The following is a 15005-nucleotide window of genomic DNA, read 5'->3' on the forward strand; positions in this document are numbered from 1 at the left end:
ATGTTTGATCAAGCTACGAGTATGGGCGATGGGATCGCCGAGGAAAGGAACCACTGTGGATCCAACTCACTGTGCCGCGACCGTGCAAGAGACTCCAAGAGTCGAACCGAACTGGGAAGCCGATCCCCTATTCAAAGCTCCACTGACACTCCGGGAACATCCGCGTCCACACCGACGTCGTCAAGTGAGGACGGACATGATAAACTTTTAGGAGTGGATCCAGAGTACTGCAGAAGAATTTTAGTCAGAGGTAAGTGAAAGACGCATTCTAGTTTAAAGTACACGAAAATTGACAAGGAAACGAAAATACAAAACGAACAAAGGTTTATTTACGAACTCCAGGCCAAATGTTGCACCAAATGTTGAGCTTTCGTGAAAAATCGCACTTTATTTAGTGCTTTCTTTTAAAAAAATAAAAGTTTGCAGACTCCAATAAAGGTGTCCGCTTGTGTCTTTAAGGAAAGTGATAGCCTTGGTCCAGCCTCAGTTTGAACCATAGCTACAAGTAACTTCTAATATTAATCACAGTAATAATACACTAACGCAAAATTGAAAATTAGATCACTTGGTTATCACACAATAGCAGTACAGATGTAACAATTATTACAAGTACATTTCCCTCTGGACAATCAGTAGTAATGTATTATAATGCGAGAGACAGCTGAGGGCCACGTTGGCACATGAAAAGGCTGTAAAATAATAAAGGAACATGTGTCTTTTGCAAATGTTGTATTGATTATAGAAAATGCGTAATGCAGGAAACCCGAACAGACGAGCAAACTCATTTTAAATAAGCTATTAACACAGGTAATAACTGACCTAGTAGCTACTCTTAATGAAATAAATATAGTATTTCCACCCGTCATAAAGACGATTAATAAAGGATTCTATAGAATGGAGACAGAAATAACAGATTACCTTATGCATAAAATCGGTAAAAAAAAACTCCGGCCATGAAGCTATATGCACTTATTAGTGTATAAATCAATGTATGTATGTGGGTATGTGTGTATGTGTGTGTGTGTGTGTGTGTGTGTGTGTGTTTTGAATATAACAAAAGATAATAAAAACTGTGTATGTAACCAAGAGATCAAGTAAAAAAATGTGAATGTTGCAGGGTCATTTTTATTTGTTTGAAAGCCTAATGCTGGTTATTCTTAGTTTATTATCATTATTATTATTATTGTGTAGCTTTTTTCATGATTTATTTTATTTTATTTTTTCTACCAGTTCATGATGAAATTTGAGACCTCTGTACAAATATATTAACAAAGTCTAACGTACACATTCAGAGCTCTAGAAATATATATTTTTTTTTTAAAAAAAGATGTGTTTTGAAATATCTTTTTAACATCTATCTTTAAAATATGTTTTAAAAAGAGAGTGGGAAAGAGAGAGAGACAGAGAGAGAGAGAGAGAGAGAGAGAGAGAGACAGAGAGAGATAAAGAGAAATAGAAAGAGAGTGAAAGAAGAATTGCACATAATTTTTTGCATAGATAAATGTTTCGGAATCCACATAACTGCGTTTTACTTAGAACCAACATATAGTAACAGTCAGAATTTGGCAGGATGATAGAAATATTGTAGATATATACTACACAGTAAAAACACAGAAATTTAGTCTCGGTTTGATGTAATTTCTCCACTTAGAAAAAGAATCAAATTGGACCATTAAATAGGGCCTATGCTGTATTTTCAGTTTTTTTTTTTAAATTAATGATAATACGTTCATATAACTACAAATTGATATGACAGAGAATATTTGAGCAGAGGATAAGCTGCTAAATTCCAAAGTCAGGGCAGAAGTATTTCCGCTATGCATCCCAACCAGTCTCGGTCCATTAGCCTATATTTTATTTGACTTGAAACTGCATTATCACTTTTTTTTTTTTTTCAAACGGGTAGTAAATATTTGAGTAAATTCCAATAAATATTTATGCAGCATCTGCCTGTCTAAATATCTTTTCGTGCCCGATGTTTGCGTGGATATTTTGGTGATTCACAACGTTACCCACAGGGCATTTTATTTCTTGAAATCGTTCCAATGTTATTTTGTTGCACGGTAATTTAGAGGACCCCAAACTGTTCTAGTCTTTAGCTTCAAAATCATGCTAAAGCCTGGAACAGGTCATAGCAAGTCATTTATATTACAGTTTTCCAGGCCACATTGTAAACAGATAGGTTACGACCTCTGGTTCGGTCAGACCAATCCAAGCCTCGGTTTCTTTTCTTTTTTTTCTGTAGACCAAAACTGTATACACAGCAATGATCACTACGTTTAACAGATAACTGTAAGGTCCCGCAAATGACTTTTAAGCACCCGTGCGTAGTTCGGGCTTAAGGCTTGGTAACGGTAGCAGTGAATGGAAACACAGGCAGACCGAGGCTGATTGGACGTGCCGAGGGGGATCTGAGCGGTTTTGGCAGCGTTGCTTGGGACTCGAAGCTAAGCCTGCAATCCCCAGTGTCACTATTTGTTTTTAAAGCTGACAATTGAATGCGCTGGATACCTCGTGAGAACCCTGGGTCAACGAAAGGTCAACAAGTCTGTGTCATGGGCCGATAGACTTACAGCCCGTTTAAACGTTTAAAATTGCGAGTTAAGAAACTGTTCCTGTATAAATGAAAAACGGCGATATAATTATGTTTGGCAGATAAAGATTTATTTTGCATGTTTGACGTTGGCGACATTTGCACATATTCATGTGAAATACTGCTACACACCTAAACACTTAGGGATACATTTATCCTGTTGGCTTCACACACACATACACACACACACACACGCACACGCACACGCACACACATACATATCATTCGCGTGAACCTGTACTCTGTTGAACACACGCACACAAGTAAAAAAGATTTTACATATCTCATAGACTCGCGAATACCAGTGCATAAATACGAACCACTCAGTTACATGCGTAATATTGAGTACTCCCACACACGTACCTAGAATGCTAATAAATATACGAATATAACACTCAGATAAGCACACATACTATGCTACTGCACAGGTGCATACGTTCATTTCAGAAATATTTATATATAAGGCCGAAAGATATTTCAGTTATGAGTGTGCGAGACATCTGGTACATAGACACGCAAAAAACGATCTTTAGTGGCTCTAGAAGGCATTTCAGTCTATTGAGAAAGCTTTTCAGTACAAACGGAAGGCATTTGCCTATACCCGGAAATGATCGTTATTGAGGACCACCGTGGTAACCGAAGAAATGATCAGTAGTTGGTGAAAACTGTGCTGCTGTGGGCGATGTTAAAGGTCTTAGCTTGGTTTTTAGAGCTTCCCCCCACCCCTCGCCAACAAAACCGTCCAGAAGATTTAAGTATCTCCTTAGATTTGACCGAATGTACCTGAATTCAGTCGTTTGTGTATCCCATTTTAGTTCCATCATTTACAATGCATTCAAATGATGGTCTTCATTTCACTTATCAGTCTGAAGGTGTGTGTGTGTGTGTGTGTGTGTGTGCGTGTGCCCGTGTGAGTGTTTATGAATGCTTGCATGTGTGGTGGGTATATATGGGTGAATATCTGTGTGTCTTTTGTCTGTGTGTCTTTTTTTTTTTTGCATGAGGGGAACACTCACCTGCGTTTCATTTGGGAGTCAGCTTAATACATTTTAGATATGTTAATTTATACGCTGATGTCATAGCCTAGAGCGTGCCAACCTACTATAGGAAAATATGGATTACAAACCGTTGAAAAAAAAAATTATTTATTTTTATTTCTTCTCTTACTTTTTGTGCGACTGTAGACCTTCATTGCAACTTCACTCAGTTCAGCTGTATTAATTACATGAGTCGCCTACGATTTTCTAAAATGTAACAACACCAGTGCGTTATATGTCCGCTCTGGTATTAAAGTGAATAGAGCTGTTAAAAAAAAAAAAAAAAACTCTTACTGAAATTTACAAAAACGTCATTCATCGGCTGTAACACAATTTGATGTCTCGTTTTGAATTATACAATATTTAATTTCATGGTGTTACAGTAACCATTCATAGCCAAACAGAGACCCTAATTTGTTGAGATTTCGGCAAAGGAATTGAAAGAAAGGTTCACCTATTAATTATTTTCTGTCCTGACAAATTACCGAACACCTCGCTGTAAGCGTGACCTGAGACATTCTGTGCATTAAGGCATAGAAGAGAAAAATGCGGCCTTTCATGTCAATATTCAACACATTTTTCAGCGTAACGTTAGAATAAGCAATGCACAGCGGGGTACTGGGTTGTATTTTCGATTAAATTAATTTACCCCAGCATAATAATGGTGGATCGTAAACGTCCAGAGTTATTTACATTGCGGTTTTGCATGCCTGTAAAAATTGCAATCACATGAAAGGCCTACTCATTCAAAGAAATTCTATTTTCCATAGACGCTAAGGGCACGATTCGCGAGATTGTTCTGCCGAAGGGCCTCGACCTAGACCGGCCGAAGCGTACGAGGACCTCCTTCACCGCGGAGCAGCTCTACCGGCTCGAATTGGAGTTCCAACGCTGTCAGTATGTGGTTGGCCGAGAGCGCACCGAGCTGGCAAGGCAGCTGAACCTCTCAGAAACTCAGGTAAGAGACGCGCTGAGAGAAAAAAAGGAATAATTATGAACAGCCATTCATTTTACCTGAAAAAAAAAACCCGCTGTACCAAGCTTTGGTGATAGCAATAATAATGATAGTAATGCTACCAAGGACTGTGTTGGCTAACCCATCATGAAATGCAATGAAAGAGAAAGAGAGAGAGAGAGAGAGAGAGAGAGAGAGAGGGAGAGAGAGGGAGAGAGAGGCACATGACCTACACATTAACAAACATACACTTTTACTTAAAAAGAAGAAGTAAATGTATGAAATCATTTCATATATTGCTGTAGAGTTGTATTTTAGTATTTGCGTACAGCAGCTATTGCTCGCGGCTATTGTATAACTTATACTATTTTATACTTATGATTGAACTAGAAGTAGCTCTTTTATGGTTTTGACTGGAAAATCATATAATTATGGGTCATTTTATTTCGACGCTGTTCCAATTCCAATGAACGCACATTTACTATTCCCAAATATTCACAAGCGCGCCTTATCAACATTTGTAACAAACCTCTCATTACCGGGACGAAGAAAACTCCACAGTCTCAAGAGTAAAATCTTAAACTGAAATTCTACAACTATTCCGAATGTGTAATTAACAAATAAGACGTGATGGTGATGATAATAATAAGAGGAAGAAGAAGGAGAAGAAAGAAGAACGAGACGATTGTGACATTCACTGTCCGCTAAATCACTGCCAGTTAATTGCGCATTTATTGCGGTCTGATCCAGAAAACTATACACATTGCGTCTTAATCATACCAGTAATGCAGTAACAAAACAAACGTTGACGGGCCGATGAAAGACAAAGCTGTGGAAATCATTTGAAAAGTTGAGCATCACTCTCGACCAGTAAGCAATTAAATTATTAAATAGCTAAATAAATTAATATTTATCGGCATTATGGACCCTTTCGCTGCCATTCCGTGTGAAGGACTACATTTTATGCTCAACCACCAAAACGGTGTGACACTCTGGGCCTAGTGGGGCAGCCTTAACAATGACAAAGGGACACCCCAAAGAAATCACAACATACCTAATTAGCAAAACGTCTGTGAAATAATGATGTTTTCATTTCCTCTTGCGAGAGGTGAGATGTGGCGGTGATAGAATAATTTGCAGCAATAACAAGCGTAAGAGAGGTAACGGTTGGGGTCGTGTGACTAGTCGAGAGTTGTTTAATCTTCAGGTTACTTTTAGTCTGATATGGTTTGTTTGGTAAAGTTATAAACCTGTTACGATTATATGAACGTCAAATTGTGCGTGAGAGGTACTGCTAGCCTGTCTAGAGACCCTGCCTGTCGACATGCTTTGTCACTGGCACAATACGCATAATTAGTATTCGCACAGTGGGCGTTAGTGGGCGGGACCTGCCTTTGTCAAGAAATGAGGGGAAAAACGGAAGGCTTCTGTTTATTGGGCATCGTTTAAGTCCTCTCTGTATTGCGTCGCTCTGTACCAGTTTCATCGCTGTCTTGTCATTTTTGATTTGGTTTCTTTCAAATGACCTTGTAGAAAAGTTGCCATCTAAAAAGGCGCTGAGAATAACTTGACCCAAATTTCAGCTAACAGGTACAGGTACCCGGCCAAACTTTCAATTTCTAAGGGGTTGCAGAAGAAATACATCGTCTCGAACCTGACATACAAACACTTTCACATGTGAATGAGTAAATTCTTCAAAACCCGTTATAATTTACATACATTCATAAATCCGCGAGTAGTTTCTAAAATCAATGCCCGAGTGCGTAGGGGCATGGTGCTGAACCGAAATATATTTGTGAGGGAATGGGGCCTTATACCAACCATTTCTCAATGTATGTATGCATCTTTCTTTTTTTCTTTCTTTCTTTCTTTCTTTCTTTCTTTCTTTCTTTCTTTCTTTCTTTCTTTCTTTGTCTAGTTTTAAGAGCGAGATGTCAAGGTATTGCCAGAGCTTAAGGGTGCATGTATGACTGACTTCTATTTGTGAAAGAAAAGAGTGAAGGAGTGAAAGAAAACTCTTGCTCAACTGTATCCATGGCGCTTATTTCGTTTTTTTTTTTTTTATCGCATGTAACCTCAGCATTTCAAGTGAAAAGAGCTTCAACATAGCCTCGGTAATTTGCCCTGTAGAAATGTTAATCAGTAAATGCTGTTCTGAATATTGATTCTGCCTCATTCCAGTTTGAACAGTAGTTCTTGCTATATAACCTAACAAGACAATAGTTAGTAGGTTATTAGCGTGTGTATCACACTTGTGTATACAGACTTGCCATGTGAATAAATGTACTGTAACGCTGCTCTCAAATGTTACGTTTAATAACGGATCATTTAGAGTACACGTGCAAAATACGTAAGTACAATCTGTAAACACGTGCACAATAGTTTCAGTGCTTCATTGTCGTTAGTATGCACATCCACCTTCTAAAAGAGACACTCAGAATTAGTCTGAACCTTTATCTCTTTAACGTTTTCATGGTTTGGTCTATGTCTTGGGTTTTGCTGAATTACTCTTCAGTTCTTCATTTTCTTTAATAAATATATGCTAAGCTACTTAACGGGGAAGCATCAAATGATAAAAGAGGCTGATTGTGTTCAGTTGAGAGGACACTAGGACCATGTGACTGCAACTCCCACAGTTTGTTCACACACTGGCAAAATTCAGGTGCAAGACAAACCCTGTGTTAAACGGGAGATTTGAGAGGACTTGACTTTCAGATCTGAGGAGCTACTTTGTCACAGTTCTCTGTTATTGGAGTTGCTATTTCGATCATGTTCTCCTCCCAGGGCATTCTCTGTCTCTCTTCACAATTATTTGCTACATTTATCATTGTAGGGAAGTCCACCGCTATAGTAAATTTACCATCAGTTAACCACAATACCAGCTGCTGAGAAAAAAAAAGGAGTCTGTTTTGTGGACTAGAACATTGCAGCAACCCACCTATCATCTGAGGTACACTGGAAGATAACCTCACCAAAATGAAACTTTAGACACACATGGACAAATGCTGTAATAATCATCTAAGCAGACAACATTAAAATGGCAATGTTTTTGTTTTTTCCCTTTTGATATTTTAGAACTCGCTTCACGCTGTCGGTTTTTCTGCTCATCAGAACATTTTAATATTTTGCATGCGTTCCTTGTTCGCAAGGAATACGTTGACCCTTAACATTATTTTTCCATAGAGTCTGCTTATTCTCTGCAGAAAAAAGTGCTGGAAAATAATTAGTAATGAAATTGACATAACTGTATCCATTTAGAGAGTCCACTAGAGATAAAAATGCCAAATATAGCATATAGATTGCTCAAAATGTTCACAACAGCCCATCAAACTTGAACGTTGGCTTAATATGTAGATGGGTTGTTTTTTTTCCACTCAGGCAGAGCAGATTTGTACAGATTAAAACTCATTGATGACAGGGCACACAATTATTCGACTTCAAAAAATTCCAGGCACTGCTCATTATTCGTTCCCATCCAAATGAATAAAACAAGAGTACTTAAGTTTGACTGTGTCTTAGCTATTGCAAACAGTTTGTCTATGGTGGATTGCTGTCATAGCATCTGTGTTTGGCAGTGTTTTCGCCTGTCTGCTTTCACTGAAATGACGGGTGTTTACCTCATTGTAACTTATGAATTGCACTTATTATCATGAAAATTGTACAACATTGATGATGATCCTAAGGGAGTTGAAAGAATCTTACACAAGTTACAGGGCGTTTTCAGAAAGCGACTCTTAGAGGAATCATTAAAGGGAACCTCAAGGGATGCAGTGACAACAACTTTGTGTTGACAAATATTGCAACTGTTGAAAAAGAAAAACTTTTGAGAACAGTTTGTTTCCTTCATATTGTATAACCTGTGTACATATTATGTATTGTTATACACATATAACCTATTATACATGTTTAACTGGTAAAACTCCTACCAATTCTGGTGTGCAGACATATATTTTGTATTTTCACCATGACTAATGATAAAAAACAAAACAAAACAAAACAAACAAACAAACAAAAAAAAACCCCATTATGCTAGTTTAAATTATGGTGACTTCACATTTTGAAAAAACAAAATGGAAATGTATTTCAAGAGAAGTACTCAACCTAAATAGCTAAAAAGCTTATAGGCACCCATCATTCTTGGCCCCCTGTGATTGTTGATTGTTGTTGGGTGGTATTTTAACTTCTCAAAAGTGTGTTGGCGGGTGTGTAATGTGTTCTTGTTTTACAAACTTTTAGGAAGACGATCACTGCTGTTAGACGTTATGAGATTCCAATGTCAAGCAAGCCCCTTCATTGTTTGCCATTTATTTTACTATTAGTTGTTCAGTGCAATTAGATTTAACGCTTTACTGAGGCAGTCCGGCTCACGTAGTAAACGGACAACGCAAGGAAGTAAAAAATTCTACCGATGCATTCTAAAAGCATTTTCATTTTAACACGCACATTTGTTCACTAATATCACTAATACACTGAACTGAGGAGTTGGAGTGGAAAAATGATAGCTTTTTGGGGCGTCCTTGACAATTCATTGCAGCAAGCTTCCAGTGGTTGCACCTTCAATAAAACATGAAATCATTTGCATTTTCAATTCGATGAAAAGGGTTTTAGAGAGGTACGCTTGTCATATGTAACTTTGAAGTGCTGCTGATATATCTCATTCAAATTCATTGGTCGTCCCCTCGACATTCTTACTTTATTTTAGTAGACTAAAATTTAAAGCGTCGTGGATAAATCCGAGAGATGCAACTAATTGGGGGAGTATTTGTTATAAAAAAAATGGCTTCTTCCCACATACTCGGAGAAATTTGATGGTCACGTCCGCTTGCATACTCCACAAATCAAATATAGCAAGTATATTTACCTTATAAAACACACATGGAATTATACTTTTGCAGAGAATAGCACACAAACTATGGTTTTGCGTTTTCCCATAGCCTAGCTCAATAGCTATTCAATTAAAAGGAAACTTAACCCCTCCAAAAAGGATTTTGTGGGTGATATCTTTGAAAAGTAAACGCTGAATCGTAAGGAAACAGTGAAGACTGTTTATATGTCGCAGCACACTTGAGGTGATCTAAAGAACGCCTTGAAAAACACCTGAAAACTGCCTCCAAACGATTATGGAGTTGGATAATCTGAGGAACGAATCTGAATTTAGAACAGGATAGCCTAATGAAATAGCAATGACTGGTGGTCAACTCGAAATAAATATTTGAATTAATGTCTGACGCAATTAACTGCATTAGCTATGCGTCCATCATACCAAAACTATTCCAAATTCAGTGTGCTAAATTCGTTTCAGTTTATAGATTTCCTAAGTAATGTATGTATATGCTTAGACCTGACAGGTTTTATAAAAATAAAACAAAACGCAAAAATATTGTTTGTGACAAAGCTCTCTTAACGAATGTCCTTAGGCTTAAATTTGCGATTCAGTGGGCTGATTCGGATTTTTTTTTTTTTTGCATCGAAAATCTACTTCATCTGTCACACAGAGATGGAAGAAAAGAATTGAAATAAATGAAATATTTTTCATTTAGCTGTATCAAATGACTCTGACTGAACTCCGCACAAAAAGCAACTTTGGTGAGTCGAAATTCCGACTCTGCCCATTTGTTTAGAGAAAGTACCTAAGGCTGTTTAAAGTCACTTACGTTTGTTTTACATAGAATTTTTTTTTTGAGATAAATAAGCTTAAAAGTGTTCTTAACGCTTCAAAACAGAGCACACATGAAAACTCATTTAAATAAAATTCAGTGATTTGCCTGATATGACACTAGTAGCTATGTTTTAATTGGGCTTACTTGCAAAGCCTGTTGAATATTTTGAGGGCGTGGGCCTTGCTTTTGGCTGTCCCTAACTAATAAATTATATATTTTATATATATTTATATTATATATAATGATTTCGAATTTTAATACATTGGCCCTGTTTCAGCTTATGCAATGTAAAGAAGCCAATAGGTTCGATCACTTAAACGGAGACCCCCTCTTTGAAACCACAGGATAACAGGCGATTTCTGTTTGGTCGCAACGTAAAGATGATTCAGGAAACACTTCAATATTTGACTAGTTCGCAGGGAAAGACTGAAGATACTAATGGACTCTGTCAGTTGCGCAGGCGCGGCCCAGACCTGTTGCAGTAGTTCTCTGCCACTCCAAAACCAAGGGATAGGGAGGACCATTCACAATCTTCCACAAAAGACTAAATGATGTCGTACAGATCCTTCACACACACACACACACACACACACGCACACACACACACACACATATATATATATATATATATATATATATATATATATATATATATATATATATATAAAAATAAAACATTGTAGAACATTGCTTCCATTAACAGTTGTTAGATGGAAAATGTCAACAGTCAACATTCAGAAGTAGCCTAGTCTTAATTTAAAGTAGGTTTTAAACATACTGAAGTGATTGAAGTTACTGTCCTGACTATGCTCATGCATTTTAGAGTAACTCCGTTTTTTTGCGCTTTGTAACACTAATACTTTATGGTGACAAATGCATGTGTGAATGTTTTAACCATTTTTCCCCCCTTTTTTTTAAAAGGCTATTCCATCCGGTTTAATCCAATGGTATTTTATTTGGTAATCATGACCACGCTTTTGGAACGGTTTTCGTCCGATGCCCAGCAGGGATTTTGGCACATGTGTGATTCGGATTACTGAGGCTGGACATGTATTCATATTGTAACAGCTCGTAAAACCGAGATTAGCCAAGAAACAAAATAGCCCGATAGGCAAAAACCCCCAAAGTCCTCTGCTCTGACTCAACTAAGTTTGGACAGTGCCCTCTGCATGACCTAGTGCGACAAACATTTCATAATCCGCCAAACACTTCGTGACAGTTGTAGAAATGTTATACGTATGCCAAACAAATACAGTTTAAATAGATTACTCCCGAAATGAAAGTAGTACTTCACAAAATGCATAACAGTTCCTTGCCCCTTTTCGTTTCATAAAATTGCATGGAATTAAGTGGGTCAGGCGCGCAGGGAACAGCTGTGTGCAAACATACACTCGATGAACGTAAGAAAATATTTTCAGTTGGCAATAAGGCAATAGCCTAAACCTTAATATTAGAAGCTTGGTTCTCCCCCCAGTCCCAGCAGGTGTCTCCCCGCTCCAATGTAACGCGGCGGGGTACCTTGGACACACGCAATCGATGTACTCTGGGAATGAACGGTGCATTTACCGTTTATGTGCAATTGCACACGTTCCACTAGTAGGCGAGGGCGGTTTTTTAAGTATCGAAGGTTTTACTGTACTTCAAAAAATATGCGTTATTATTCTTGGCTCACGGCAGTGTGACTTTTCTACTATATAGAAATGACTGTGACAAGATAATTCCCACTATTTCACATGCAGATTTATAGAACAGACCCCTGGAAACATTTACATAACTCAGACCTGTGCTGTCGCTTGTGTTTTCTGTGGCGGCAGTGTCTGGGTTTCTATGCCGTGGCACTTTGGAATTGACTTAGTAATGGTTTAATGCTTTAGTTAAACCACACGGGAAGAGGAAACTCTCTGGGACTTTAAACTCACACTTTTAGAAATACCTCCCAAATTGCTGCTGCAGGGGTGATGTGTTCATTTCGTTAGATGCCCTTAGCACAAATTTAGCGCAAGCTTTGAACAATTTAAAATACTACTCATTAATACAGTAGCCTCTCATTTAATGTAAAAGCTTTTCCAACCAAAGGAAACTGATTTTGTCTTATTGTTTCTCAGAGGTAAATATACAAACAGTGACTCTGTTTCACCTGAACTCTCACGTCCGTGGACAAAGCACACAAGTGAATCCCAAAGTCAAATTTGGATGCAACAGATTGCATGTATATGTGGAGTAACTCAAAGTCCATAGGTCTCTTGGGTGTTACCAAAAGTCCTTGCCATGTAATCCAATGGTAAACTAATCAGGGTTAAGGCGATAAATGCATAATTGAAGTTATATCAGATATCGACAGGTTTTACTCTACTGTGGTTGTTTTTGACTCAACAGATCCACATTCTCACTCTCACTCTCTTTGTGCACCGTTTTCGTCTTACAGTGCCAAAAACGCACTGAAAACAGTCGTAATGTTCTCTGTTGTTCTCTGCTTGAGTTCCAGCAATGTTCTTTTTTTATTAAATATAATGGTGATGCATATTTTGGATTCAGGGTGGCTTGTAAAACATATTGTTCATGGTTGTTCCTTATTCCTTCACATAAGAGCTTAAGAGTAATATTTGGTAACACTCTTTTCATTCCTGTTTTGAACACAAACATAAAATCCTTTTGTAAGCTTTTCCTACATCACAGAAATATGTTCAGTTCACATACTCTGCTTATACGCTTTCACACAGAGCTGTCACCTAAGAATAGAGAATTTCACAAGCTTGTTTCTTTGACTGGGTGTTTGAAATCCTTCATTCAGACTGTACCATTAGAAAAGGGGGGATGGGGCATTCCCAACAGACTGTACCATTAGAAGGGGGGGGGGGCATTCCCCATAGACAGAACTATTAGAATTTTCAAATTCAGTATTCATACAACACAATACAAGCATGAGAAGATAACACTCTTCTTCCCAAGTCACTTACGGAGAGAGAGACTGAGCTCACCTTTTATCACGTGTTTCCAATATGTCAATATATCACTTTCACAGATGTCACAAAGTCGCTTTAAGTTGCCTTTATTTTTCACATAGAGGTACACGGCTTATTTTCATGACTGATGGGTTACTCCCCAGTGTAGCGGGAGCACAGATTTACCATAGACACGCGCATAAACATTTCAGTGCTTTTCTCTGTGATCATTTAGCATTTAGCTTGAAAGTAGAGACACTAGGTAAGAAGTCATAACAAATTCTGTTGATTGTTCATGACCAAGTCAGTTCTGGTACTGAACCCAGATGATCAACCTCTAAAGCAAGAGCCTAATACTTCACATCCGTGGTCTGTTTCCTGTTACCATGATGTGTGGTCCTAATTTGAAAAAGACACAAGGCTGATTTCATACATCATTGTATCATTCCATTGTTTTCTCCTTCTTCCATGAAAAAGCCATGGATTTAATGGTCGAGGGGCTGCTTAGAGGGGGATTAATCTCGGAACAAACGGTTGGAAATTGAAAGAGGGAAATAATGGAAGAACATTTGTTTAAGAGGAGCTTTGAATAAAGCTTGCTAGCAGCTGTGATCAAATATTTTCAAAACGTTTTTGCGCGTTTTCATAGCGTCGACACACATAAAGTATTGTGACACAACGAGATCATCTGGCCTGTTTTTTTTTTTCCTAGACTCAAATGACTTAAATCCATCAGATCATGTCTTATGTTTTAAATACACTCTGGCTCGATGTCTGTCTGCGTGTGAGTGGTAACACGCGGCATATCCGGGTGCGCGCATGCACGCTTAATGTCAGATCCTAACCCTTGGACGTTGAGAGAGGTTTTATTCCATATGCTGAAACCTATTGCACGTTTCACATTTAAAATGTCCTCACGTCCCGACTCCGGGCAGCCGTGTTTATGCGTGTTTGCGGGAGTCGTCTGAGCGGGTGTTGAACCCGGCTTTACGCACACGTCACGCATGATGAACACGTGGAAGAGCAGTGGAAGAAGAAGGGCTGAGTCTACGCAAGGAAACACTCAGCATATGCTTACACACAAGAACACTTCCAATGCAGTGTATAAAGAGTTCTGCTGTCTGCTTCAGAGAGATAGTTATTCAAATCTAAATGGAGTTAGAGCAAAATAGTGAACAGATTAGTCTCTCCACCCATGCATTCTACCCCTCCACCTCACCCCTACCCCCTACCCCCACCCCCACCTGCACCCCATCCCTTCACCCCACCCAGATAGACAAACCACTGCTGTGGAGAGAAGGGGCGTCCGTGTAAGGGCCCAACAAAACAAAACAAAAAAAAGCCTCTTAATGCAGTGAGCCACTGGGGTTTTAAACACAGGCTGCCCCAGTTGCACGGGGGTCAGGCCAGCGTCCGTGTCCCCTGTCCCAAATGTTGTCCCATGATCATCCTTAATCTCGCTAAACCCTGAGCGGAATCAGTATTAAAAAGATGGTTAACACCTTTGTTATAAAACATCAGCTAATACAAGCTCTGCTGACCTCCCTTTTCCTTCCTGCTACGGTCAGGACTCAAATGATACAGACGCTGAGGAGGGTTTTTTTTTTTGTCAGTCTCTTACAAGGCTCTGTCGTCACCCCTACCGTTTTAAAAGACAGACTGAGGCCCCAAGAGGGAAGGACCGAATCCGCTAATGTTTATTCAGATGCTTGTAAATAGAAGGCGCCAAATCTTCCTCCACGTCCCGCGCGGCCTAAAGTTTGACCGCTGATTAACATAAAGGGACCTCATTCACAATGCTGCGTATTTTAATCGTTT

At 38.6% G+C, this 15005-nt stretch overlaps 1 protein-coding gene across 1 annotated transcript in view; it reads left to right on the plus strand.

The window, feature by feature from the left end:
* vax2 (ventral anterior homeobox 2) overlaps window positions 1–15005 on the plus strand; it is a 22682-nt gene continuing 7677 nt past the window's right edge. The window contains exons 1-2 of the mRNA XM_030780911.1: window positions 1–250; window positions 4401–4588. Coding sequence (XP_030636771.1) covers window positions 1–250; window positions 4401–4588 — 438 coding nt within the window. The remainder of the gene's footprint in view (window positions 251–4400; window positions 4589–15005) is intronic.

The sequence above is a fragment of the Chanos chanos genome, chromosome 7 (genome assembly GCF_902362185.1).
Source record: "Chanos chanos chromosome 7, fChaCha1.1, whole genome shotgun sequence".
NCBI lineage: Eukaryota > Metazoa > Chordata > Actinopteri > Gonorynchiformes > Chanidae > Chanos > Chanos chanos.